This window comes from Globicephala melas, chromosome 16 (assembly GCF_963455315.2).
Source record: "Globicephala melas chromosome 16, mGloMel1.2, whole genome shotgun sequence".
Classification (NCBI taxonomy): domain Eukaryota; kingdom Metazoa; phylum Chordata; class Mammalia; order Artiodactyla; family Delphinidae; genus Globicephala; species Globicephala melas.
Genome location: NC_083329.1, coordinates 42,417,576 through 42,443,277, shown reverse-complemented (window position 1 = coordinate 42,443,277; position 25,702 = coordinate 42,417,576). Strand labels below are relative to the sequence as shown.

General features: G+C 38.3%; 1 protein-coding gene and 1 long non-coding RNA gene across 4 annotated transcripts in view; one reads left to right on the top strand and one right to left on the bottom strand.

Annotated features, from left to right (window-relative positions):
- LOC115845798 (uncharacterized) overlaps window positions 1-21,336 on the bottom strand; it is a 428,126-nt gene extending 406,790 nt beyond the window's left edge. For both annotated transcript variants that reach the window (XR_009559390.1, XR_004036650.2), the window contains exons 1-2: window positions 20,988-21,336; window positions 5,905-6,040 (exon numbers count right to left, since the gene is read on the bottom strand). This is a non-coding gene — a long non-coding RNA (uncharacterized lncRNA). The remainder of the gene's footprint in view (window positions 1-5,904; window positions 6,041-20,987) is intronic.
- A 258-nt stretch (window positions 21,337-21,594) lies between these two features.
- On the top strand, window positions 21,595-25,355 carry ZWINT (ZW10 interacting kinetochore protein). 2 transcript variants are annotated; one of them, XM_030844006.2, is made up of 8 exons: window positions 21,595-21,638; window positions 22,514-22,604; window positions 22,771-22,894; window positions 23,051-23,217; window positions 24,150-24,206; window positions 24,742-24,884; window positions 24,965-25,142; window positions 25,233-25,355. In XM_030844006.2, the coding sequence occupies exons 1-8, from the start codon at window positions 21,595-21,597 to the stop codon at window positions 25,308-25,310; spliced, it is 882 nt and encodes a 293-aa protein (XP_030699866.1). In that variant the 3' UTR covers window positions 25,311-25,355. The 2 variants fall into 2 exon arrangements, with proteins under 2 accessions (XP_030699866.1, XP_060142567.1); XM_060286584.1 differs by having other exon boundaries at window positions 21,598-21,638; window positions 24,965-25,130; window positions 25,233-25,310.
- The last annotated feature ends 347 nt before the right edge of the window (window positions 25,356-25,702 follow it).

Below are 25,702 nucleotides of genomic sequence, written 5' to 3'. Positions count from 1 at the left end.
CAAATCTGGTTAAGAAGTCAAAACTATAATATATGAATCTACTTTAAAAGTTAAAGTATAAATCTTGTAATATGGATCATGAGGGATGGAGGACTTCAAGAAATAAAGAGCAGCCTGACATGAAACAGAAACCACAAAATTTAGGCCCTAAGTAAATATCTGTTGAATGACTGATTAGCAATCCAAGGGATATTCTCAATATCAGTGCTGAAAGTAAGTCCAGCTCAATGTGATACAAATCTGTGAAAAACCATAGATCAGCAATTCACCTTAATGCACTGAATCATCTTTAGTATGAGAATTCTGGCTCTCAGAACTACCAGAGTCCTTAAAAGAACATCTAGTGAAATCCCTTACCTTTAGTAAAGAATTATGATTCTCATTTTAGAGGTAAGAGCCAGAGATACCAAGTGACTCAGATATGGGAACACAGCTCAAGTCATCACTTGAGATCCAGAATACCTAGTTGTTTTTTCCATTCTACTGCTTATTCCGCAAGCTATATTTTCCATTTCATTGTTTATTCAGCTGTGTTAACCCTATTTGGGAACTTTGCGGAATAGTTACATACTAAATAGACACTTATGAAAGTTGTACTAATCATATCATTTTTGAAGTGTGTGTGCTATCCTTTCTAAGAGGGAATAATGATCAGCTATTAATTAGTAAGAAACTTCCTAATGAACAAAATCCTTCCTTTTCCCATATACAATATTATTTCTATTTTACAAAGCTTATAGCATCTCTAGAGACAAGTCCAACAGCCCAACATGTGGGAAAATAAATACACCTCATTAATCTTCATTATAGATCTGTGAGAGAGGTTACTATTGGCATAAATTGCATGTAGGGTGAAAACTTGAAAAAAATTAGAGATGAAGTAAGGACTCAAAAGCCTTTTTCTCTTTGTCTCTGTTCTTCCTTTCAGGAAGAGTAACAGACAAAACTATGGAGAGCAAAAGAAAAGATAAACAAAATTACATCATGCACAGTGTTCATATTTTTGAAAATGTCCAAAGTTTACTTACAACCTACCCAGCATAGCTAACTCATTATCCATGTTTCTTTGTGTTGATGGCTTTATTTTTTACAGATGACTGGTAATTACAGTGTTAATTAAAGGACCAATCACTAGTTTTTCTTGAGCTTTTCACTGATATAATGGGAATAATTTATTTTGAGCACAAATAATAAAATTGCTTTAGCACAAAGGTGAAAATTAGGAGCACTATAAATTTTACTTGATGTTGCTTTGCCGGTGGACAAACTTTTCAGCAGACAATTTTGTACTATCCTGTTCAAGTTCTATAGCAATTCCACTGAAGTTTCAGGATGTGTTTCTCATTGCACTCACTAGGTACCATCATGAAATTTTAAAGAGGAAACACTATCAGAATAGACAGTAGATGAAGAGGAATAACATTATCAGTTGTTAGAGTCTAAAGTTCTTTAAAGGTCATTGAGCCTGTTTCCTTCTCTTCATACTTGAAGGCATTTCCGCCTGTGGAGGTACAGCTCATTCAAAATCATGTAGCTGGGTAAAGGTGGATCCAAGCCTAGATACCAGTCTCTTAATTATGTATCCAGTTCTCTTTCTTGTTAAGGAAAAAATCTATTTAATTTTAAAAACACTAAGAAGATCACCAAAAATATCAGTAGAAGGACTACTCCCCTACTTTTCATTCCTTACAAGAAAAGTTTGATTTGTCCAGAAGCAGATGACCTTCTTCACCTGTTATTTGAATTCCAATATAATTTACCCTTGTTTTTTCTTCACTCTTCTTATATTTTCATTGTGTTTCTATTAACCTAGGAACCTACAATTATGGTAGGTCAGAATGTGACTCACTCTCAAAAATCATATAAGACAGATATGGCAGAGACATAATTTCATTAGTGGAAAGTGAAGAAGTACATACTGAAGTTCAGCTTGAAAATTGTTCACGAGAGAGAAATGCCCACATTCACTCCTCATCCTATTTGTTCATTAATTTTGGGATAATTACATTCATTTTGCACACCCAGATATATTTTCATGAGAAACATAGTAAAGTTTCATAAGTATTAAATGCACCATTAAATATATTTTTAAATTTAAATTATAATATGTTCTGATATGTTTTTTCTATTTAAATAAATCCCTTTCATGTAGAAATATACATCCAATTGCCCTTCCTTCTTCCCTATTGAGGAACTGAATGTGTGTGTATTTAATAAAATACACACACATTAATAATAAATAATAATTAATAATAAATAATAATTAATAATAAAATACTGATTAAGTAGAGGAAAATTTTAAATTCAAGTTAAAATTCAGTCTTGAAACACAAACTATTCTTTGTCTATATTATTGTTCACTTTTAATGTCCTTCCATGATCCATTTCTCTTGACAAGGCAGTAACATAAAAGCATTCTAATTATCTATAATAGAAAATGCAATTTCATTGCCAAAGAACAAATAAAGCATGATACTAAAAGGTGGCAGGAATAAAACTGACCCAATCAATTATTAAATAGTTAAAGAAATGTGGCCTTCAGAGCTATGGTTAGATAATTGTAGATGGTTCAAAGTTATGGAATCACATTCTGTTTCAGTATATGTATTGGTCAACTCGGACTGCCATAATAAAGCACCACAGACTTGGGTGGCTAAAACAACAGAAATTTATTTCTTATAGTTCTGGAACCTGGAAATGTAAGATTAAGGTATGAGCAAGATTGTTTTTTGTGATGCCTCTGGGCTTGCCTCCAGAAAGTCACCTTCTTGCTATGTCCTCACATGGCCTTTTCTCTGTATGTGACACTCCTCGTGTCTCTTCCTCTTCTTATAAGGAGAGCAGTCCTATTGGATCAGGGCCAACCTTTATGACCTCATTTAACCTTAATTACCTACTTAAAGGCCATATCTCCAAATAGTCATATGGGGGTTAAGGCTTAACGTATAAATCTGGGGGAGACACAATGGAGTCCATAACAGTATGAACTTCAAAAACCATTATAAAGTATTGTATACTATGGATCAATAGCAGTGATTACAATTTGCATTTGGATCCAGTAACCCTGGACTATCCATATGCCATGTTATTTTTATTGTCCATCCTCCCATCTATTTTAATGGCTATATCTCTGTCCAGGATTGCCATGGCATTCTGGGTATATGAATAGTATAATGTGAAGCAATCTGAACTGTTCTTTTTAAAATATTTTTAAATATTTATTTATTTATTTATTTTTATGGCTGTGTCGGGTCTTAGTTGTGGCACAAGGGATCGTCCTTGAGGCATGTGGGATCTTTTGTTGCAGTGCACAGGCTTCTCTCTAGTTATGGTGTGCAGGCTCCAGAGCACGTGGGCTCTGTAGTTTGCAGCACGTGGACTCTCTAGTTCAGGTGCAGGAGCTCAGTAGTTGTGGTGCGCGGCATCAGTTGCCCCACGGCATGTGGGATCTTAGTTCCCCGACAAGGAATAGAACCCGTGTCCCCTGCATTGGAAGGTGGATTCTTTACCACTGGACCACCAGGGAAGTCCCCTGAACTGTTCTTATTGTCTAATTGATATGCAGATAATAACATTAGTATCTACAATTAAGAACTCACTACATGCCAAGCAACCTGCTAATTTATTTATATTTATTATCTTATTTAATCCTCCTAACAAGTCCATTAATTCTATGAAGTATTATTATTATTATTATTTTCAGTAATTTACATAAGAAAACATAATACTTAGAGAAGTTAAATCCTTTGTCAAAAGTACCACCTCTGCCTCCCTAAGGCCTATGCACCTGTTAGAGTCTGCCCAAACCCTAATTCTTTGCTTAAGCCCTCAACCGCTATTTAATTGATAAAGACCCAAAATGTAAAGCTCAGTTTCTTTAGGATCTTGTTGTTAAAGCCATCATAAGTTAAGTCAAGCATTGCAGTTTAAATTCTCTTGCCCAGACGCAGCAATTAAAAGTCGAATATGCATGGTATGACATATTCCTCTACAAGCATTAATAGTTCTCTCCCCATCCACTAAAATTTAAAAGCCAAGCCACAGCCAAGCCCTGGACAAATGGACTCCTCAAGTACTACATGTGTTCTTCTTCCCCAAATGTGATTTTTATCCCCTAAAACTACAGATCTCCCCTATTTTGCAGGTTTAGGGTCTAGAACCATAAACCAGATGGCATGGAGGTCACTCCATGAGCAAGTTCATTCTTACTGGGAGGAAGTGAGAGGGAGGGGCAGGGCCAAACCTTCTCTGTTTTTCCTTCCAAATTCACCAATCAATTGATACTCCTACCTCCCCTAGAGTGAAGTATGTGAGAAGCAGAAAGAAACCAGTAGTGCTCACATCAAGGCATTTACTCTTCAAAATCCTGCCTCAATAGTAATTATAATTTACAGACTAATTTATATAACTGCTGAAATTTGATTTAACCAGAATTATGAAGAAATTCCATTAGAGAGATGCAGAAGCAGATATGTCATTGTGTGTGTGTGTGTGTGTGTGTGTGTGTGTATGCAATTTCAGGTCAGGTCATACAAGAGAATTGCATCCTCATCTGCCATAAATGGATATAGGATGATATTGAAAATAGAAAACTCAATTTTAAGCATATTTTATATATATGAAAGGAAACAGAAGAAATAGCTGAAGAGTTCAAAGTAGTTGCTTCAAAGTAGCATAACTCAGGGGTGGGGCAAAGTAGTTGCTAGGAAAATATCTTTTTTATTTTTTAAGATTTGTAGTATTATTTGACCCAAATATATATATATATATATATATATATATATATATATATATAGCTTTGATATAAATTTTAAATACCATGGAATAATAACAAAAGAAATATCAAATCTTTGTCTGTTATTCTAATGCCTAATTTAGCCAAGAAAACAAAAGAAAAGGGAAGAAGGAAGGAAATAAAGTAATTCAAAAACAACTAGTTCTGGTAGCAGGTAGAAACTTATGGTCAAGATTAAGACAATGACATTGCATCTCTGTAGGTGCTTTTTTATAAGGAAAAAACAGAAAATGTTGCAGCATAAATATTTTCAAAATGCATTCCATGCCAGCTCAAGTTCTCTAGAGTTGCACTGTCCAATATGGTAACCATTAGCTACATGTAGCTATTTAAAATTAAATTTAAAATAATAAAATGTAAATAAAATTTTAAATTCTATCCCTCACATTAGCCACATTTCATATGCTCCAAAGCCACATATGGCTTATGGCAATCTTTTTAGATAGCAGAAATAAACATTTCCATTATTGCATAAATTTCTATTTGGAAGCACTGCTCTAGGCCTTGCTGTTTATACGCTGAATTTGCACAAGACTATACCCTGAAACCCACTATCCTGAAGAGAAATAAACAAACCTGCCAAGGTATCAATGTCTTTATAAAACCAAATATTTTTAATGTCATTTAGAAACAAGTCTGATATTCTAGCCCTGAACTGGGACTACTTCATTCAGATTCTACAGGCATTTGTTAAGCACTAATTGTGTGCCAGGCAGTGTGCTGGATACCAAGAAAACAATGTTACTCAAGATGCTCAAAATCCAGACGTAACATCAGCAAAATGATGGAATAGGAAGCCCCAGACCTCAGTGCACTACAGAAACATCAACATACAGCCCCAAAAGCTTCTATGAGAACTCCAGATATCAGTTAGGAAGATGCAGCACCCAGGCAAGCTCAAATCCAAGAACAGCCTCAATGAAACAGGTAAGAAAATTCCAACCATGCTCCCAAAGCAAGCACAGTTTGCAATTGGGAGGAAAAGTCCAATTGTGGCTTCTCCTTTGGGAAGGAAAGAGAAAGGGAGAATGTACATTCAAAGCTCTAGATTGTGGGGGGACTACTTTCTGTCTCACCTGACTCAGGGCACTGACAGGGAACTGGCATACCTTGAGTGTAGGGGGGCTGCAGAGAACAAAAGAGAATTCAGCAGATTGTGGCAGCACTAGAGAAGTGGTAAAACTGCAGACAAAACAGCCACCATCCACCATGATCAGGAGTAAGCACCCACTTTGTGTCTTCGCCCTAGAGAGAGAAAAAAAAGAGTAGAGCATAAGTCCAATGTTCTCGCTTTTGCGGGTGCAGTCTGAGAGACTGGTTTCTGTCTCATCTGATGTGGAGCGCTGACAGAACAGTTATACTTTGGACACTTGGTGGGTGCACAGAGCTTGGTGGCTCCAGGCAGAACCAGAGAAAAGCAGCAAACCTTTCTAATTGGGAAATCACATACACAAGCCCAGAGAAGGTACATGCTCAGAAAAAGTTGGAAAGACCCCCAAAAATCTGTAGCTGGGTTGATGGGTAAAAGTCTTTCCTTGAATGAAGCCAGTCTATAAGACTGGAAGAGGTGTCTATTTTTTTCAACTGTGTGAATCCCAACACAAAGTTACAAGGCACATGAAGAAACAGGGAAATATGGCCCAATCAAAGGAATAAAATACATCTCCAGAAACTGACCCTAAAGAAAGTAGCACAGTTTTGTTAACTATGTTCACATTGTTGTAAAGCAGATCTCTAGAACTTATTCACCTTCATTAAATGAATCTTTATACCCATTGATCAACTCCCAATTTCCTCCTCTCCCCAGCCCCGGGCAACCAACATTCTACTTTTTGTTTCTAAGAGATTGATCACTTTATTGATTTCATATAAGGTATCTAAAGTTAGATTTCAGGTTATATGTTTTTTACCACAATAAAAAAAAGGAATTTAAAAAAAAAGATGCTCAGGATCCATCTGGGCTTTGAATAATTAAATAAGGCTATACACTACTGTTCAAAACAATGTGATAAGAGCTATTATAGGACAGTATAGAGTGATAAGGGAGAATAGAAGAGAAGCACTTAGCTAACGTCTAAGGCTGTCAGGATCATCAGGAAAGGCCTTCCAGAAGAACTAGTATCAAAGCTAGGGATGAAAAACTAGTGGCACTTTCCACACAAACATGCAAGTTTAGAAGATGAGGTAGTATTTATTTCAGTCAAAAGGAAGAGGATGTAAGAAAGGTTAAGGGCAACAGAAAGCATGTTTTAATTTGTAGTGAGGAAGTATGGGGTAGAGGGAATGGTGAAGTGATAAGGAGAGAATGAAGAGAAAAATCTTAGTAAGAAGTTGTAATCAGGGACTGTATCATGTAGGGACTAGTAAAATATTTAAAGAGTATGGTCTCCCAAGCATTCATCTAATAGACTGTAATTTTCATATTTGTTTTAGTCACACCCTGAACAATACTCTCCACATCATATACAGTATGTTGAATGTATTAAATATTCAAAAAGTATGCACCGAAAGACAATAAAGTAATGTAAATATATGCTTGGATTTGCATTTTAGAAAGTTCTACCTACATTTGGAAAAAGGGATTGTAACAAGCTATCATAATATTAATTCTGAACAGTCTTTGTACTTGCATCTGAAAAGAACAACCATAATGCCATATATATTATGAAGCATACTATATACCTGTTAAGGCTAATGTATATATCTATAACTATAGCTAAATGTCTGCATGCATGTGTGTGTATAAAATATGTTTATGATGTTAGCATAATAGTATTTTAATGATGCATTTATATATTTCTCCTCTGTTGACAGTTTTATTCTCACTTCCAAAATTTGTATAACACTCTTATATATAAGACTATTAGAGAGTTGGGGCCAAGAGAGTAAACATATGCACCCTCAGCACATTCTTAGCTACTTCTTACATAAAAAGTTTAGGTGCTAATGGTATATCAAGAAGGCAGTTATCAGTTAAATGAAATATCTATTAGCCTGGGAACAGAAGTTCCAACAAAGGTACAGACTGCATTAACAGTTGGATGGGCATTATCCATGATACGTTTGTCCTTGGTGTTCAAAGATAATAGCTAGTGGATGGTTTTCTCTCAATATGTGAACATATATGGAAAACCACAAGTGTGTGACCAGCTGCTCACAGGTGAAAGCTCTATTGAGCCCTTCATTTTTGGCAGCTCAACCCCTTTGACTCATGCCCTACATATGCCATGGATTGGGAAAATGTACAGAATCCGCTATTGTTTTACACCAATTCAATCGACTTGTTGCTGTTTCCCACTACTGCACAGCTGTATCAAAGGGTTTGCATGCTGCCTCAGGGGTCACAACTATAAGCTCTATAGCAGATGATTTTTAGGTACAGCGTCAATTGTGACTTTCAGAAAAGCTGTTTGAGAGCCACAGCATACATGACTGGAAGGGATGACAAATTTTAAGTAAAGCCTTTAATTTTATAAATAAGAAAACATAAGTTTATAGAATTTAAATTGATAGGTAATAATGCTACATTGGTTAGTTACACAATTGAGGCTGGTGCTCTTTCCAATATATAATGTTGTTATTAAAGTAGTCCATTGACAAAAGCATTCTTCCTTTCCTTTCCTTTTCTTTTTTCTTCCTTTATTCTTTCTTTCCTTTTTTACTTCGCCCTTCCTTTCTTCCTTCTTTCCTTCCAACCCTCCTTCCTTCCTTCTTTCCTTTTATTTAGGCAACCACTCATTTGCTAATTCACTTATTCACTTTTTTTTTTTTTGCCAAGCACCTAGTGTGTTCTAAGATCAATGGTAATTGCTAAAGCATAAAAAATATAAGCTATAACCACAGCTATAAAAATACTAGCTAAGGCTTCAGGAATAAGAGAGTATAGACTCACTTTTCTCTGTTCCTTCTAAGTATAATTATATACCCTGGAAATTATTTCATAGACAACAGTAAGAGAAATCTGAAATCTGAAAAAAGAATGTGTACTGGCTAGAGAGTGCAGGATTTGAAGAATAACAACATGGCAAGTTACCTGGGTTTTCTTTTCATCTCCCATATACCTTGGACTGGGCAATGGAGAGGACTGCCACAAGAAATGACCAACAGGCATAAAAGAAAAAAGGCAAAAGGAGAGGAAGAAAGAAAGATCGATAGCAAGACAGAATAAGAAAGAGAGAGGGAGGAAGAAAGAAAAAACAGACCTGCTCTTTCTAACCAAAGGACTGGGAAAGTAGAAACCTAACAGAGATCTGATGGGGAACCCCAAGCACTTCTCCACAAAGAGGGCCTCTGTTGATGATCCAATTCACCAACAGCAGTGGCAACAGCAAAGCCTCAGCCACCCCAGCCCCTGCTCCATACCTTAGGTCAGGTGAGTACTGTGATCTCCCAGCAGCAGCAGAAACAAACTTCTAGCTCTCTTATCACCCAATCCAGAACCAGGGCCCAGAGAGTGGTCCCATCCTCTCATATCTACTGCAATAGCAAAGCCCTGTGACTTCCTGGCTTCTACCCAGTGGTATAAGGGGACTAGGCCCAGTGGATTCTTGCCTCATCCAGAATACTTCTCAGTGCCCCCACAGATGGCTCCAATAGGGCTTAAGCAGGAGTCCCAGCAGCACCAGAAAACAAAGAGGACAAAAATAACATTGCAAGAGCTCAGAAACTAAATATTCATAGGAATTAAAGTCAGAGAAGTAGACTATAACTTACACACTAAACTTAAACAGAAAAACTGCCTGCTAAAATAGAATACTTAGGAAAAAGAGTCCCCCAACAAAATAAATGTCCAGGATACAATTGAAAAAACCATTCATTATACCAAGAAACTGGAGAACCAGAATTTAATAGAAAAGATAATCAAGGAATGCCAATATGGAGATTAATCTTATACTGAAATTATCTGACAAGATTTTAAAAGCAACTGCCTTAAAAATCCTTTAAATCAAATACAAATTCTCACAAAACACATGAAAAAAGAAAATTTCAGCACAGAAATAGAAGTTACATAAAATAACTAAAAGGAAATTTTAGAATTGAAAACTACAATAACTGAACTTTTTTTTAAAAAACTCCCTAGTTGTACTCAAAAGAGTGTCAATGAAAAGGAAGAATCACTGAACTTGAAGACAGACCAACAGAACAGAAGTTTCAGCAGAAAAATTTAAAAGAGCAAAAATTCATATTATCAGAATACAGAAGAAGAGAAAGAATGTGGTACTGGAAAAGGATTTGAAGAAACAATGGCTGAACACTTGCCAAACTTGGCAAAAGAAACAAGTCTACACGCTCAAACATGTGAGAACCTCAAACAACCCCAAAGAAATCCACACCAAGACATAACAAAATTACAATTCTAAATATTAAATAAAAAGAAAAAAATCTTAAAAATAGCCAGAGGAAAAGAATGTATTACCCATAAAGGAACAGCAATTTAAATTACAATGGATTTCCTATCTGAAACCATGCAGGCCAGAAGGAAGTGGCACAACATTTTTTTAGGTGGTGAAAGAACTGTTAATTCTAAAAAGGAACCAGAAATTCTATATCCAGTGATGAAACTATCCACCAGGAATAGAGGAAATAAAGACATTCTCAGTCAAAGGAACACTAAAATAATTTGTGCTAGCAAATCTACCCTTAAATAATGACTAAAGAAAGCTCTCTCAACACAAAGAAAGTGATAACAGAAGACAAGGATCTTTAGAAAGGAAAGAAGAACAATGAACTGGATAGTAAGTATAATAGACTATTCTTCATCACATGAGCTTCGTTTAGCAAATATTTTGATTAAAATAAAAGTTATAACTATCTGATGTGGTGCTAAATGTATTAGAAAATTATATTTTTAAAATGAAGAGGGTAAAGGGACCTAAAGAGAAGCAAATGTTCTACACTTCTAAGTTGTAAAACATTGACACAGGGCTTCCCTGGTGGCGCAGTGGTTGAGAGTCCACCTGCCGATGCAGGGGACACAGGCTCGTGACCCGGTCCGGGAAGATTCCACATGCCGCGGAGCGGCTGGGTCCGTGAGCCATGGCCGCTGAGCCTGCACATCCGGAACCTGTGCTCCACAACGGGAGAGGCCACAACAGTGAGGGGCCCGCGCACCACAAAAAAAAAAAAAAAAAAAAAAAAAAAAACATTGACACAATAGCTTGTGATAAGTTATATATGTATACAGCAATACCTATGACAACCACGCAGAAAATTATACAAGTGGATATACTCAAGCCATCGTAAATAAATAAAAATGTAACTCTAAAAGATGTTTAGGTAATCTAAGGCTAAAAGAAGGAAACAAAGGAACAAGAAACACAGGAACAAACAGAAACAATAATGACAAAATTAAACCCCAACATATACATAACTTCTTTATATGTTAAAATGTCTAAATACACAAATTAAAAGACAGAGATTGGCAGAATAGATCCAACTCATAATTCAACCATACTCTGTATACAAATCGTTAACTGAATTAAGAAAAGATGATTAATCTTATAAGATACCTTGGGATATATAATTATAATACAATACCTTGGAAAAATTGTAATGAGTGAAGGGTTTTTTGATATAATTTCATTTGACATACAATTTTAATATAGGCAATAGTATCTTTGTACATGTTAATAAAAATATTGATATTTAGATATTTAAAACTGACAAAATAACTGACAAAAATACCAGCAAATCACTACTTTCAAAATGGCACAGTACATTGTGACACTGAAATAATGAAAACCTGTATTTTAGTCACCATGATTTTTAAAAAATTTTACTTCCTTGGAAACTAAAATAACTGTCTAAATTATTGCTTTTGAACATAGTGTATCTATGTGATATAAAGGGACATGTTTGCCAGGATTGAGTTTTATTTTTAAATGCATTTCACTTAGTGGAAATATAAATTTACCTGAAGATTTATGACTTTTTTCTCATAATCATATTTAAACAGAATAAAAAATTTCAAAGGGACGAGTAATTTCTACAGCAATATTGTAGAGTAGATGTATAAGGATGAAATGGGGGGAAATCCCTAGATTATGTCTTTGTTCTTCCCCTTGCTTTTCCAAGCCACCCACTTTGTGCACCTATGAGATATTAGCTGCCCCTGGGTGAACTCTCTGTAGCTGTTGAGTGGTAAAAAACAAATATATTTAGCACTTAGCTTAATCTACGAAGAGAAACAGATAACTCTTCTTGAACTGAAAGGGAAAGATTTATATAGATAAGGTGAAATTATCTCCCTTCAAAATTAGAGGAAAGCAATGGGAATAATCTAAACATGATTATAAGTGCAACAGATACATAAAAATGAGTTTGAGAATGAAAAATAATCCCTTTAGCTTTCAGGCTTTCACCATGTTGATTTGGTTCATTACTGTCAGAAAACAAAGAGTAAGAAGCTGGAGGGTTAGACAGTGATTAGAAATGATTCAAAAGGCTTTCATGGGCATTTATTCCTAGCAAGATATGCTTTCTCATGAGGGTCTTGCAATTTGGTTCTGATGGTTCATATCCAAATTGCATGGTTGCTTAGCATTGTTAGAAGAATGAGACTGAAACAGGGAATGGAACAGGGTGTAAGATAGAATCTATCCATCTGGAACTAGCAAACCAAGGCAATACCTTATGGTCTGCAATTTAGATGCTAAACATGGAGATTCTTCCTAAAACAAGATGTCGTATGTTAATATGAAAATTCCAGCAAAGTACAGTTGTAGCAAACATCAAACTATCACTGATTCTCAGAATCATAGCTCATAGTAAAACAGTAATAGCTTTATGAGCTAAATGTTAAGTCTTTGGAAGGGTATTTCTTAGTTGTTTTAGTGAAACCCAAAATTAGAGTTTTAAGTTTAATGACTAAGTTGACATTGAAAAATGAATAATAGGGCATTGTGAAAGGTAAAAATTGTAAATCATGTTAAACAACCATGCAATTGGAGGAGATAGTTTATTGGAAAACAAGTCTAATCCATGTTGTATACGTTTAAGCATTTACTGAGTACTTATATGACAGACTATTCCCAAATAATTTCTGCAGTTATTCATGTTCTGGCTTTAGTTAAATATGACTCCTAAAAGCGGCTGATGGACATGGAAACTAAAATGTTAATAACATCCACTATGTGTCGAACATAGATCAAGATATTTTCCAAAAATTATTTTACTCTGTTTTTCACAAGAAACCTGCTCATCATTATCCCTATTTAATAAATGAGAAAATATAATTCATGATTTCATTTAAATTGTCCAAGGTCACAAATGCACTAGGTAGTTGAACTGAAATTGAACCTGAATCTCTTACTATAAAGACCATGTTCTTTGCCTTTTGCCATGAATTGTGCTATAATAAACCTGATTTTCAGCATCTTCAGGGGGCAACTAATTTCCTCTGATGAAATATGACTCTCTCAGCTGTTGAAAATGTACAATGTTGAAAATGCTAGTCACTGAAATGCTATAATTGAAGAGAATCTAAAAAACTATTTGTACTAAGATATGTCCTCTCTCAAATGAAATTCCCAATAAATAAACTTTTAAAGTTTCAGAAACCATAAATATAAGGCACACATATTTTGGGGGTAAAGCACTACTATTGCATGTAGGTAGAACAGAAAAAAAGCAAAATAACAAAGCAGGGACTTCCCTGGTGGCACAGTGGTTAAGAATCCATCTGCCAAAGCAGGGGACACAAGTTCGAGCCCTGGTCCGGGAAGATCCCACATGCCGCGGAGCAACTAAGCCCATGCGCCACAACTACTAAGCCTACACTCTACAGCCCGCAAGCCACAACTACTGAGTCTGCGCAGCACAACTACTGAAGCCCGTGCGCCTAGAGCCCACGCTCCGCAACAGGAGAAGCCACCACAATGAGAAGCCCACACACCGCAACGAAGACCCAATGCAGCCAAATAAATAAATAAATAAATTTAAAATAAATAAAATAAAATTCTAAAAAATGTAAAACAAAGCAATTTCAAATCAATTTTAAAAACATTTACTGAGAATCAGGTAGAGAATAAGATGCTGATGACATAAGAAAAACAGGCCTTCAACAAAGGCTGAATTTTATTGCTGAAAATCTCTCAGGTCTAACTCCAATCAGTTCACATAGAAAGAGCTAATTTGGTGTCAGACATATTTCAGATTTAGGTTTGCAACTTACTACAGTAGTTCTGTGGCCTTGGTAAAATTACTTCAGTTAGGCTTTCCTGAGTTTCTGTTTTCTTTCTCTTAATCGGGAATAATAAGTTAGTTCAGAGAGTTTCTGTGTGGCAATTAAATGAAAGAATTTTTTTTTAAGTCTAGCTTAGTGCCTTGAATTAATAAATGTGAATTTCATCCATGCAGAACAAAATTCCCACAGATGCCAGGTTTAAGGAGGACTTAATCCATTTTCTTTTCCAAATTTCAAAATTTGCACATCAGTTTAGAAGTTGCCATCGCTTTTTTCAAAACACAAAGATGATCAGCTCTTGAAATGTTCAGAGAGAGCAGTTATGAAGGAAAAAACACCTAATTGTGTCAGAGCAAATTATCTAGCTTTGTCAATAAAATATTACTGTGTCCTGTTAATAAAGTATTTAATCTTCTGCCTGCTTTCTTTTAAACAAGGTGAGGTTATTGTGTCAAATACTTTGATTTGAACGTTAAATTTTTTCCAAAGTCTAACTGGTCTACCTCTAGTTGGTGTGTAAGATAGTTATGTGGAGAGAGAAGTGTTTACCTAGAGTTCGGGCTCACCAGTTCCAGAGAATTCCTGGAGACACTTGGCTGGTTCACTGTCTTATGCAATAAATATACCAAGTATTCCCTGAAAATTATTGGCAGCCTAGCTTTGTAATAACACACAGTGGTAAAAATAAAAATAAATGAAAAAAACAGAGACAAACCAAAATCATTATCCGTATCTTCCAACCTAATACAATGCAAATCATAAAAAATCCCAGCAGGCCTTTTGATAGATATTGATCATCCATTCCTAAAATGTATATGGAAATGCAAAAGATCCAGAATAGTCAAGGGGAACTAAGATCCCACAAGCCACGTGGTGTGGCCAAAAACAAAACAAAACCAGAAGAGTCAAGTCATATTTGTAAAGGAAGAAGTATTTGGAAGACATACACTTCCCAATTTCTAAAGGTACTATAAAAAGATGCAAAAATCAAAACAATGTGGTGCTGCTGTAAGACTAAGAATGTTGATCAATGAAATAGAATTGAGAGTCCAGGAAACACAATACATTTTTAGCCAGTTGATTTTTTGACAAGAAGTGCCAAGACAATTAAATGAGAAAAGAATAATTTTTTGACAAGTAGTGCTATAACAACTGAATGCCCATATACAGGAAGATGAATTTAGACTCTTATCTCACATTGTACACAAAATTAACTCAAAATGAATCATAAATGTAAATGTAAGAATTAAAACTATACAGCTTTGAGAAGAAAACATGGAAAAAACATTCCATAACTTCAGCTAGGCAAAGTGTTCTTAATATTTAAGACACTGTTAAGAAAATGAAAGACAAGCCACAGGCTGGGAAAAAATACTTGCAAATCATGTATCTGATTAAAAAATACTTTTACATAGAATAGAAATAACTTTTACAACTCAATACTAATTAAAAAATTAACCCTGTTTTTCTAAGTGAGGACTGTAAAATATTGGAATAGATATTTCACCCAAGAAGATGTATAAATGAATAATAAACATATGAAAAGATGGCCATCATAATTAGTCATTGGGGGAAATGCACATTAAAACTACAACGAGATACTACTTTACACCCACTAGAATGGTTATCATTAAAACTACTGAGCATAACATGTGAAGATGTGGAGAAGTCTGAAACCCTCGTATATTGCAGGGGAGAATATAAAATGGTATCACCACTTTGGAAAGATACCTTGGTACCTCCTTAAAAAGTTAAACATAAACTTACCAAGTGATTCAGTGATTTCATTACTAGGTATCTCCTCAAGAGACATGTAAACATATGTTCACACACACACAAAAATCTTTTCTGGGAATGTTCACAGCAGCATTATTCACATGTCAATCACCAGAAACAGTACAATTTCCATCAACTGGTGAACAAATAAATTGTTTGTGGTATATCTCCACATTGGAATATATTCATCAATAAAAACGAACAAATTACCAATGTATGCTACAACATGGATGATTCTCAAAACACTGTGCTAAGGCAAAGAGGCCAGATGCAAAAACACCTACATATTGTATGTTTCTGGAATGTCCAGAAAAGGCTAGTCTACAGAGACAAAGAAAAAAAATCAGTGTTAGTCTGGGCCCGGGGCTACAAAAAGGGATTCACTGCAAACAGGCAAAGTGGATCTCTTAGGGGTGATAAAAATGTCTTAAAACTGACTGCACAATTCTATGTAAATATAATAAAATCATTGAATTTTACATTTATGATTGATAAATTTTGTCACATAATTCACACTTCAATAAAGCTGTTTTTAAAAAGTAAGTAAACCGATGGGAATTTCTTTTTCCCAGAGCAAGACTGAAAACACACACACACACACACACACACACACACACACACACAGGAAAACCAAAGCATATATTCACTGGTTGATAAAAGCAAAAGTATTTTCCTCATCAAGAGTTTGAGTGTCGGACTTCCCTAGTGGCGCAGTGGTTGAGAGTCCGCCTGCCGATGCAGGGGACGCGGGTTCGTGCCCCGGTCTGGGAAGATCCCACATGCCGTGGAACGGCTAGGCCCATGAGCCATGGCCGCTGAGCCTGCGCGTCCGGAGCCTGTGCTCCGCAACGGCAGAGGTCACATCAGTGAGAGGCCCACGTACCGCAAAAAAAAAAAAAAAAAAAGAGTTTGAGTGTCAACACTTTTTGATTAATTATTTGTTTTGTCTGCCACATATTTAGCTTACTGCATAGATGTTCCAATCAGATATACAATTTGCTTAATGCATTAAAACACCTACACCAAAGCAATAATTATTTACCAACTTTTTAAACAAAATTTTCATCATATATTTTGTGAATGAAAAAAACCCTAAAAAGTTACTATTACCAAAAACAATTAAAAAAAAAATCAGCAGACTAAATTGTGTAAGCTCTCGGAGGGCCTGCTTGGAGAATAGTTGAAATATAGAAGAAAACATCCAGCAACTAATGGTCAAAGTGATATAAAACACAGAAATATTCCTATGTTTAGGAAGGTAGAAAAGAGGAGATATTTTTGATAGTTTTATCATAATGAATAAAATTTTCAAGCAGCCTTTGAAAATGGCCTAGCACATATGTTTTATTTACCTGCATTGTTATTGCTTTAGCCTCTGAACTAATAAATATCAGAAGAGAATTACATTTAGTACTCTGAGAGTGACTGTGACATGGAAAGCAAAAAATCAGTGAAGCTATAGAAAAGCCTGGTGTTAAAATACTAGGAGAAAATTAAATCGATTTTAAAATATTACTTTTTAGTTAATTTTTACTGTGTAAGATATACAAACACATATGAAGATATGTATAGAGATATAGACAGATGTATGTGTATCTATGTCTATATATACCTATTTATATATAATGTTTTATTCACTGGATTTCCCGTGACTCATTTAGATGACCTTGCGACAGGGCAGAGAAGATGTAGAAATACAACTTTAAATCCTAAAGCAATGCTGGCAGAACTGGATATACCAAACAGAGCTTCTGTACAAATAGAAATCAGTCCCCAAAGCACAGTATTTTGTTTTCAATGTTTTATAAAGTACTGGAGGTATTTTTTCTATAGACAATTGCAAACACATGTCTTATCTTATTACTTATATTTACTTAATGCTCTATGAATCTCAGATGAATCTGCTCCAACAATCATTTCATGCATCCCAATAAAGCAGCTGATATTCCATCTGAGTGTTAAGGTAAGTGCTATTTTCAGAACTGTTTCACGTGCACTACACAAAGAAAGCGTCAAAATGAGTGAGGAAATTTTCTATTTCTAGGAACATATGCTTTTTAAAACATTTTCCACTTGTTCAATGACTGAATAGATGTTTCCACCTTAATAAATGAAAATATAATGCCCATATCAATTATATGCTTAAGGGAATTTGCTTTACATCCTTCCTGGTTGTGCTGTTACCTTCTACAACAGGGGAAGATCGGTTGAGCAATACAAAATTTTTTAATATAATTTATGGAGGGCATTAGAGTTTGATAAGTTGCAAACAAGAACTCTTTAAATTTAAAAACACATACAATTTATACACTTGCAACCTCTTTACTGCAAATGTGACTTTTTTAAGCTACAGAATTGTTTTTTACCCTGTTGGTTTTGTTGAAATTAATGTAAACTTTTTGTACATAAATTACAGGATGTATGTATCCAATGTACCTAAAAGTTTATGAATCATCACTGTCCAATTGAACTTTCCATTGATGGAAATGTTCCAAAATTTGCATTGTCCAGTATGGCAGACACTAGGCATACATAGCTATTGAGCACTGAAATGTGGCTAACGTGATTTAGAAAATAAACTTTTAATCTTATTTAACTGTAATTAAATTTAAATAGCCACATGTGGCTGTGGCTTGTGGATTAGAAAACAGAGAAAGAGGAGGAAACTTGGAATCATACTTTTTTATTATCTATAGTAATTTTCATTAGAATTCTAGGTCAGATCTCTATAAATCAGAGCCAAGTGGAAGGTTAAACAGAGCTGGCAAATTTGGGTTTTGTTTGTTTGTTTGTTTTTGTTTTGGGCCATGCCGCGCTACCTGTGGGATTTTATTCCCGACCAGAGGTTGAACCCAGGCCCTTGGCAGGAAGAGCACAGAGTCCTAACCACTGGACCTCCAGGGAATTTCCCAGAGCTGGCAAATCTGTGCTATGTATAGTCCAAAGTCAACTTGCATTCAAGTTCAACTTGCAGTATGTCATTTTGATTTGCTATTTATTGTTTGCTCTTTTAATGATTTGGTCTTCAGTTTACCCTAAAATATTTAAATTTAGATGTGAAGTGAGGTCATTTCAAACATTTGAAAAGGATTTTATTCAAAAGGCAGTATTTCTGTGGGAATTTGTGATAAATAGATCAAAGGTACCCAAACCTTCAAACATAAAGATATTGATAGTCAATCCTTGTTACTCCAATCAAATGTACTTTTCAGAAAGTGTCATTTATTTGCTCCACTGTATTGTATATGTAGAATATTTAGAAAGTTCTAAAAAGTAGACTCATCAAGCAGGAAGGACTCAGTCAAGCAAGAAGGTCCTTTATGGAAAGCACAGGTTGTCAGAAATTGTACCACAGCTCACTGTTGCTTTGTTCTTTTTATGTTTTAGTTTTCTACTATTTGTGTTAGTTTCTAAGACTATGTCTTCAATTTCTTTTATCTCTTATTATGCAATGTTTAATCTGCTATTAATTCCATTTAATTTCATCCGTCACATTGCAGTTTTCACCTCTACAGGTTTGATTTAGGTCTTTATTACATGTTTCATATTTCTGCTTAACTTTTTTCAGAGCTTTATTAAGATCCATTTAAAGTGTAAATTGAGTGGTTGTTTTGCACAGAATTGTTCCACCTTCCCTATAGTCTAATTTTAGAACATTTTCATTTATTTACCCAGTAAAAGAAACCTCATGTCCATTTGCAGTCTCTCCCCATACACTAGCAACCTTCCCCCATTCCCGTGCCAGCTCCCAGCCCTGGCAACCACTAATCTATTTTGTTTCTTCAGATATGCTTAATCCGGACATGTCACATTAATGAAATCATACAATATCTGCTCTCTTTCAACTGGCACTTAGCATGTTTTCAAGGCTTATCTATGTTTTAGCATGTATTTTTACCTCATTCTCTTTTATTGCTGAAAAATACCCCATTTAACGGATGTAGATTTTTGTTTTTTCCATTCACCAGCTGAAGGGACTTGGGTTGTTTCTAATTTTCAGCCCTTGTAAATAATGCTGCACTATGGATATGTGTGTACAAGTTTTTATGAGCATGTTTTCATTTCTCTTGGATATATACCCAGGAGTGGAATTGTGGTTCATATGGTCACTATATGTTTAACATTTTGAGAAACTGCTAAACTGTTTTCCAAAAGCAGATGCACCATTTTACATTCCTACCAGTAACGTGAGCAGTCCACTTTTTCCATATCCTTACCTCTTATTATCTTTTTGATTATACCTCTGCTTATCTTTTTGAACATAACTGTTTTAAAACCCTTGTCTGTTAATTCTAGCATCTATTTCTATTCTGAACAGTGATTGATTTTTCTCCTAAACATGGGTTTTCTTTTCCTGCTTTTTTGCAAGCTTGTTTTTTTTTTTTAATATCTTCATTGGCATATAATTGCTTTACAATGTATTAGTTTTTGCTGTACAACAAAGTGAATCAGCTATACATATACGTATATCCCCATATCCCCTCCCTCTTGCGTCTCCCTCCCACCCTCCCTATCCCACCCCTCCAGGTCGTCACAAAGCACCCAGCTGATCTCCCTGTGCTATGCGGCTGCTTCCCACTAGCTATCTATCTTACATTTGGTAGTGTGTATATGTCCATGCCACTCTCTCACTTTGTCCCAGCTTCCCCTTCCCCCACTGTGTCCTCAACTCTGTTCTCTATGTCTGTGTCTTAATCCTGCCCTGCCTCTAGGTCCATCAGTACCATTTTTTTAGGTTCCATATATATGCGTTGGCATACAATATTTGTTTTTCTCTTTCTAGCTTGGTAGTTTTTAATTGGATGCCAGACATTGTGAACTGTACCTTACTGGTTGCTGGACATTTTTGTATTTCTATAAATATTATTTAACTTTGATCTATCATATACTTAAATGATTTGTTAACCGTTTGATCCACTTGGGCCTTGCTTTTAAGATTTGTTAGGTGGCACTAGAGGCGTGAGGTGTCTAGGGCTAATGCCCTATTACTAAGACAAAACCTGTCTGTGTACGCCAACCAACGTCCCATGGATTATGAAGTTTTCTAGCCTGACTGGTGGAAGGAGTTACTGACCCTAAGTGATCTCTGGGAATCCTTAAAACCCCTTCGGGGTAGTTTCCTCAAACACAAGATGCTCAGAACTCAGCAGAGTACTGGAGAAAACTCTACAGAACTCCGAGTTCTCTCTCTGAGCAACCCTCTCCTTTCTGCTATACTCTGGAGGTCATTACCTGCCTTGGTCTCCCACAAACTTTCGGCTCCAACCGGTCAACGCAGGCAATTCGCTGGGCTGTGCTTAGGTTTTCTCTCCCAAACCCGCATCCTGGAAAATCTTTGAAAGGCTGTAAGCATTTTGAGCTGATTATTTGTTTCCTCAGTCTCCAGGATTAGTTATCCGTTATTGATGCCAAGTGTCTCGGAAGACAGACCCAGCGTTCTCCTTCAAGGGCAGATTTTTTTTTCTTTTTCTTTCTTTTTTTTAATAAAGGTAACTCTGAGAGTTGCCCCTAAAAGCTAAACAGAGCAAACGTCTTTTCTCTCACTCTGAGAACTAGGCAGCGCGCCACTGAGCGAGCTCAAGACGCACCTCCAAACCTCAGCACCGCCTACGGGTTACTGCGCAGGCGTAGAACTTCTGCGCGCCTGCAGGGCTCAGCAACAACTGCGCCTGCGCCAAACAACGGGGCGCGCTAACGCGCCAATCTGCGCCTGCCAATGAGAGTGCCCAATGGTCCTTGATTCCCGCCCACTGACAGGACATCCAATCGCCTGTCCCGGCGCGCGGTGCGCGGCAGGTCCAAAGTGGACTGAGGTTTGAGCTGAAGCGCGGCCCGGGGAATGATGGAGGCGGCAGAGACTAAGGCGGAGGCCGCTGCCCGAGAGTAAGTGTGTCTCGCCAGGTGGCAGCCGGGGGCGGGCTGGGGCGGACCTTGCGCGGTCCCAAGTAAAATCAGTAATTCCCCTCCACCCCTTACAGCGGTTGCGGGTCGACTAAGCCGTGAAGTGATCCTGATCCCAGCCCCCAGTCTTAGGTTCCTGAGGTGACGGTTGCGTCTCTCCAGGAGTAAGGGCTATGAGGGACTGTCCGTACCCCACCACGTACGCACACCCCCCAGAGGTGTGTTCTGAAAGGGGACCGTTCCATCTCTGTTAACCCTCCATGTCTCTTCGCAGATCGACCATCCTAACAGGAGACTTTCCATCCCTAGGAGACATGCTGAGAGGGCCATTCAATTTCTGTCACCCCTGTCCAACACACACTCTCCCAGTGGATTATTTTGTCCCCATCCCCGCCTCCTAATGGACTGCTACGGCCGCTAACAAGGGAGAACTCTGGAGAGCCTAGACCCAGGGGTCCAGCCCCCTGTCCTTAGCTCCTCCTCAAGTACTCTGATATCCTGCCCCCAAGCTTGTGTCCTCTGCGTGGCGGGGCTCCCCCCTTCCCTGTATATTTCCATGACTGATTTCAGAAACTCAAACGGTTTCTATTCAGTGAGACATTCCCTATTTAAACTCACAGCTCCTTCCCCACACTCCTATTCCCCTTGCTTTGCTTATTTTTCTTCACGGCACTTACTACCTCCATGTGTCTTCCGTACAAACACCATTCCTGGTCCCAGATGGCCCTTCAAGCCAGTGCTAGGCAGGACAAGACTCAGCGTTAATACACATAATCACATATGTGCATGTGCACACAAATTGACTAGACCTAGGACCCCAGGAGTCTGCAGTTTCTCCTCTTTTCTTGCCCCTTCAGGGCCCTGGCCAAGGTGGCAGACATCCTGGAGCCTCTAGGTCTTCAGGAGGAGGCAGAACTGCCCGTGCAGATGCTGGCTGAGTTTGTGATGGTGCGTACAAGATGGGAGCTAGCCTTTCACAAGCCAGGGACTGCTCCTGGGTCCTCCTATTGAGACACTGGGCAGCGATAATGGTGAGCAGACTGGAAGGTAACCTTGTTGGCCTATAGTACAAGGAGGTAAGAATATTACCTGCGTCCACCCTCCTTCTGAACAGGACTCCCGGAAGAAAGACAAGCTCCTCTGCAGCCAGCTTCAAGTAGTAGACTTCCTGCAGAATTTCTTGGTTCAGGAAGGCACTGCCCAGGACCTGAACCCCTTGGCCTCTGAAGACACGAGCCGTGAGTGGGCAGGGGGTTGGAATAGGGGCTTCCCTAGTGAAGAAGGAAGAGGGACATCAGTCAAGTCAGCTGTTTGGCTGACGGGAAGACTGAAGCCCCAGTGTTGCAGGCAGGTGGGCCAACCTCACTTATTCCCTCACTCTTGGCTCTTCTCAGGGCAGAAGGCAATTGAAGTCAAAGAGCAATGGAAAGAGCTGAAGGCCACCTACCAAGAGCACGTGGAGGCCATCACAAGTTCCCTGACCCAGGCACTGCCCAAGGTGGAGGAGGCCCAAAGGAAGCAGGCCAAGCTCCAGGAGGCCCTTGAACAACTCCAGGCCAAGGTGAACCAAGGATGAGGGGAGGAGAGGGCAGGCAGAGAGGAGGAGGAAAAGGGTGAACATGCTGGGTTGGACCCACTGGCTGTCTTTTAAAATCCAACCACATGGATGAGTAATATTCTATTGTATATATGTACCACATCTTTTTTTATATATATATAAATTTATTTATTTTATTTTTATTTATTTTTGGCTGTGTTGGGTCTTCGTGTCTTCGCGCCAGCTTTCTCTAGTTGTGGCGAGTGGGGGCTACTGTTCGTTGCGGTGCGCGGGCTTCTCATTGCGGTGGCTTCTCTTGTTGCAGAGCCCGGGCTCTAGGCGTGTGGGCTTCAGTAGTTGCAGCACACTGACTCAGTAGTTGTGGCTCACGGGCTCTAGAGCGTAGGCAGAGTAGTTGTGGTGCACGGGCTTGGTTGCTCCCCGGCATGTGAGATCTTCCCAGACCAGGGCTTGAACCCATGTCCCCTGCATTGGCAGGCGGATTCTTAACCACTGCACCACCAGGGAAGCCCCTGTACCACATCTTCTTTATCCTTTCATCCGTCAATATTACTCAGCCATTAAAAAGAATGAAATAATGCCATTTGCAGCAACATGGATAGACCTGGAGATTATCGTACTAAGTGAAGTCAGTCAGACAGAGAAAGACAAATATCATATGATATCACTTATATGTGGAATCTAAAAAAAAAAATGATACAAATGAACTTATTTACAAAACAGAAACAGACTCACAGACTTAGAGAATGAACTTATGGTTACCAGGGGGAAGGGTGAGGGCCAGGGATAGATTGGGAGTTTGGGATTGACATGTACAAACTGCTATATTTAAAATAGATAACCAACAAAGACTTACTATAAAAAAAAAAAAAAAGAAATCCAAACATAAAAATGCACTCCTCCTCTCCTTGTTCCCCTCCTTTGCTTACCTGCAGAAGCAAATGGCCATGGAAAAACTCAGAATAGTCCAGAAGCAGTGGCAGCTACAACAGGTAGGTCCATTCACCTAGGAAAATACCTCTTCTCGCCACCATGCTATTGCATGGGCCAAGTCCTAGAAAACCTTTATTCTATTTCCTCCAGTGAGGCATTATAGCATGGGTACCATCATGGAATTGAATCCTAGCATCACCACTTACCACTGCATGATCTTGGGCAGTCACCTAACTTTCTCTGCTTCTGTTTCTTCATCTGTGAAAGAAGAAAATAATAGCATCTACTCTATAGAGTTATTATGATGATTAAGTAATTGGTACAGCAAGTGCTTAAAATAGTGCCTGGCACATAGCAAACTAAATAAGTGTTATCATCATCTTTGTGCTCCTTTTCTCCAGAGTGCCTCACCTTTTAACAACACATTCTGACCCTTCCTTTTTTCTAAGCCCCTGGTCCTGCCTAAAGTGAGTAGAGTCCCTCTTTCCATCTGTGCGTCTGAACCCCCAGCTAGTTCTAGGCTGTAGGGGTTGGGGAAATGGCTCTAAGACGTCAGCATCTGAGGAACCGTGTCTACATTCTCACTCCTGGTAGGAGAAGCGTCTGCAGCATCTGGCAGTGGTTTCTTCAGAGGTGAGGGAGCGTCAGACAGGAACTCAGCAGGAGCTTGAACAGCTATATCAGGAACTTGGAACCCTGAAGCAGCAGGCAGGGCAGGAGCAGTACAAGCTGCAGAGGTGAGGCCGGGAACATGGGCTACAGACCCAGGGTGGTTCAGCTCAGGTTCCCTGTCTTCACACCCACCTCCTCCTTCCAGGCACCAGACCTTCCTCCACCTGCTATACACCCTTCAGGGTAAGCTGCTTTTCCATGAGGCTGAGGCAGAGGTGCCACAAGAGTTGGATCTTCCTAAGGATAAGCCCCAGCAGCTGACCCAGCCCCAGGAGCAGAACATTCGGGACACCATGGGGAGAGATGAATGTGTGTCCTCCAAGGTGAATGAAAGATGGAACAGTTGGGCAGGGAGGCAGAGAGAAAAGCTGGGAGATGAATCTTACTCACTGCTCATACCTTGTCTCCCCAAGGCCAACAACCCACAGCCTGCTGGAGATACAGGCTTACCATGGCTTCCTGGGAGACAGCAACATGGGGAAGGATCCTAGATTAGGTCAGACTCCAACTCAGGCTATGGTGTCCCTGGACTGTAGGTATGGCAGGAGCGAGGGTCTCTGGTCTATCTGTCTCTGTTTCTGTGCTCCGCTATTCATGGAGGGGATGGGACATGGGGAGGAGCAAGGAGTTTATCTTATGGATGAAGTTTTGTACATTATCCCCATATCCAGCCTACCCTGGGCTAATCCCTCTCTTCCTCTTCCCCAGCTCTCTGGCCTCACCCACATTGCAGGATGGACTTAAACTCCTTGAGTGCAGCCTGATTTTTGACTACATACCAGGTCGGGGCAGGCTCTGGATTCTGTTTATTAAAAGCCCTGGAGTTCTCTCAGTTGCCTGTTTTTCCGCTTATCTTCATATGTTGGTGGGAAGAACCACACTC

Coding starts and splice junctions, on each gene's coding strand:
- ZWINT (XM_030844006.2), top strand. CDS start 21,595: ATGATGGAGGCGGCAGAGACTAAGGCGGAGGCCGCTGCCCGAGA. Junction 22,605..22,770: donor TGCTGGCTGAGTTTGTGATG/GTGCGTACAAGA, acceptor CCTTCTGAACAG/GACTCCCGGAAGAAAGACAA. Junction 24,207..24,741: donor AGCAGTGGCAGCTACAACAG/GTAGGTCCATTC, acceptor CACTCCTGGTAG/GAGAAGCGTCTGCAGCATCT.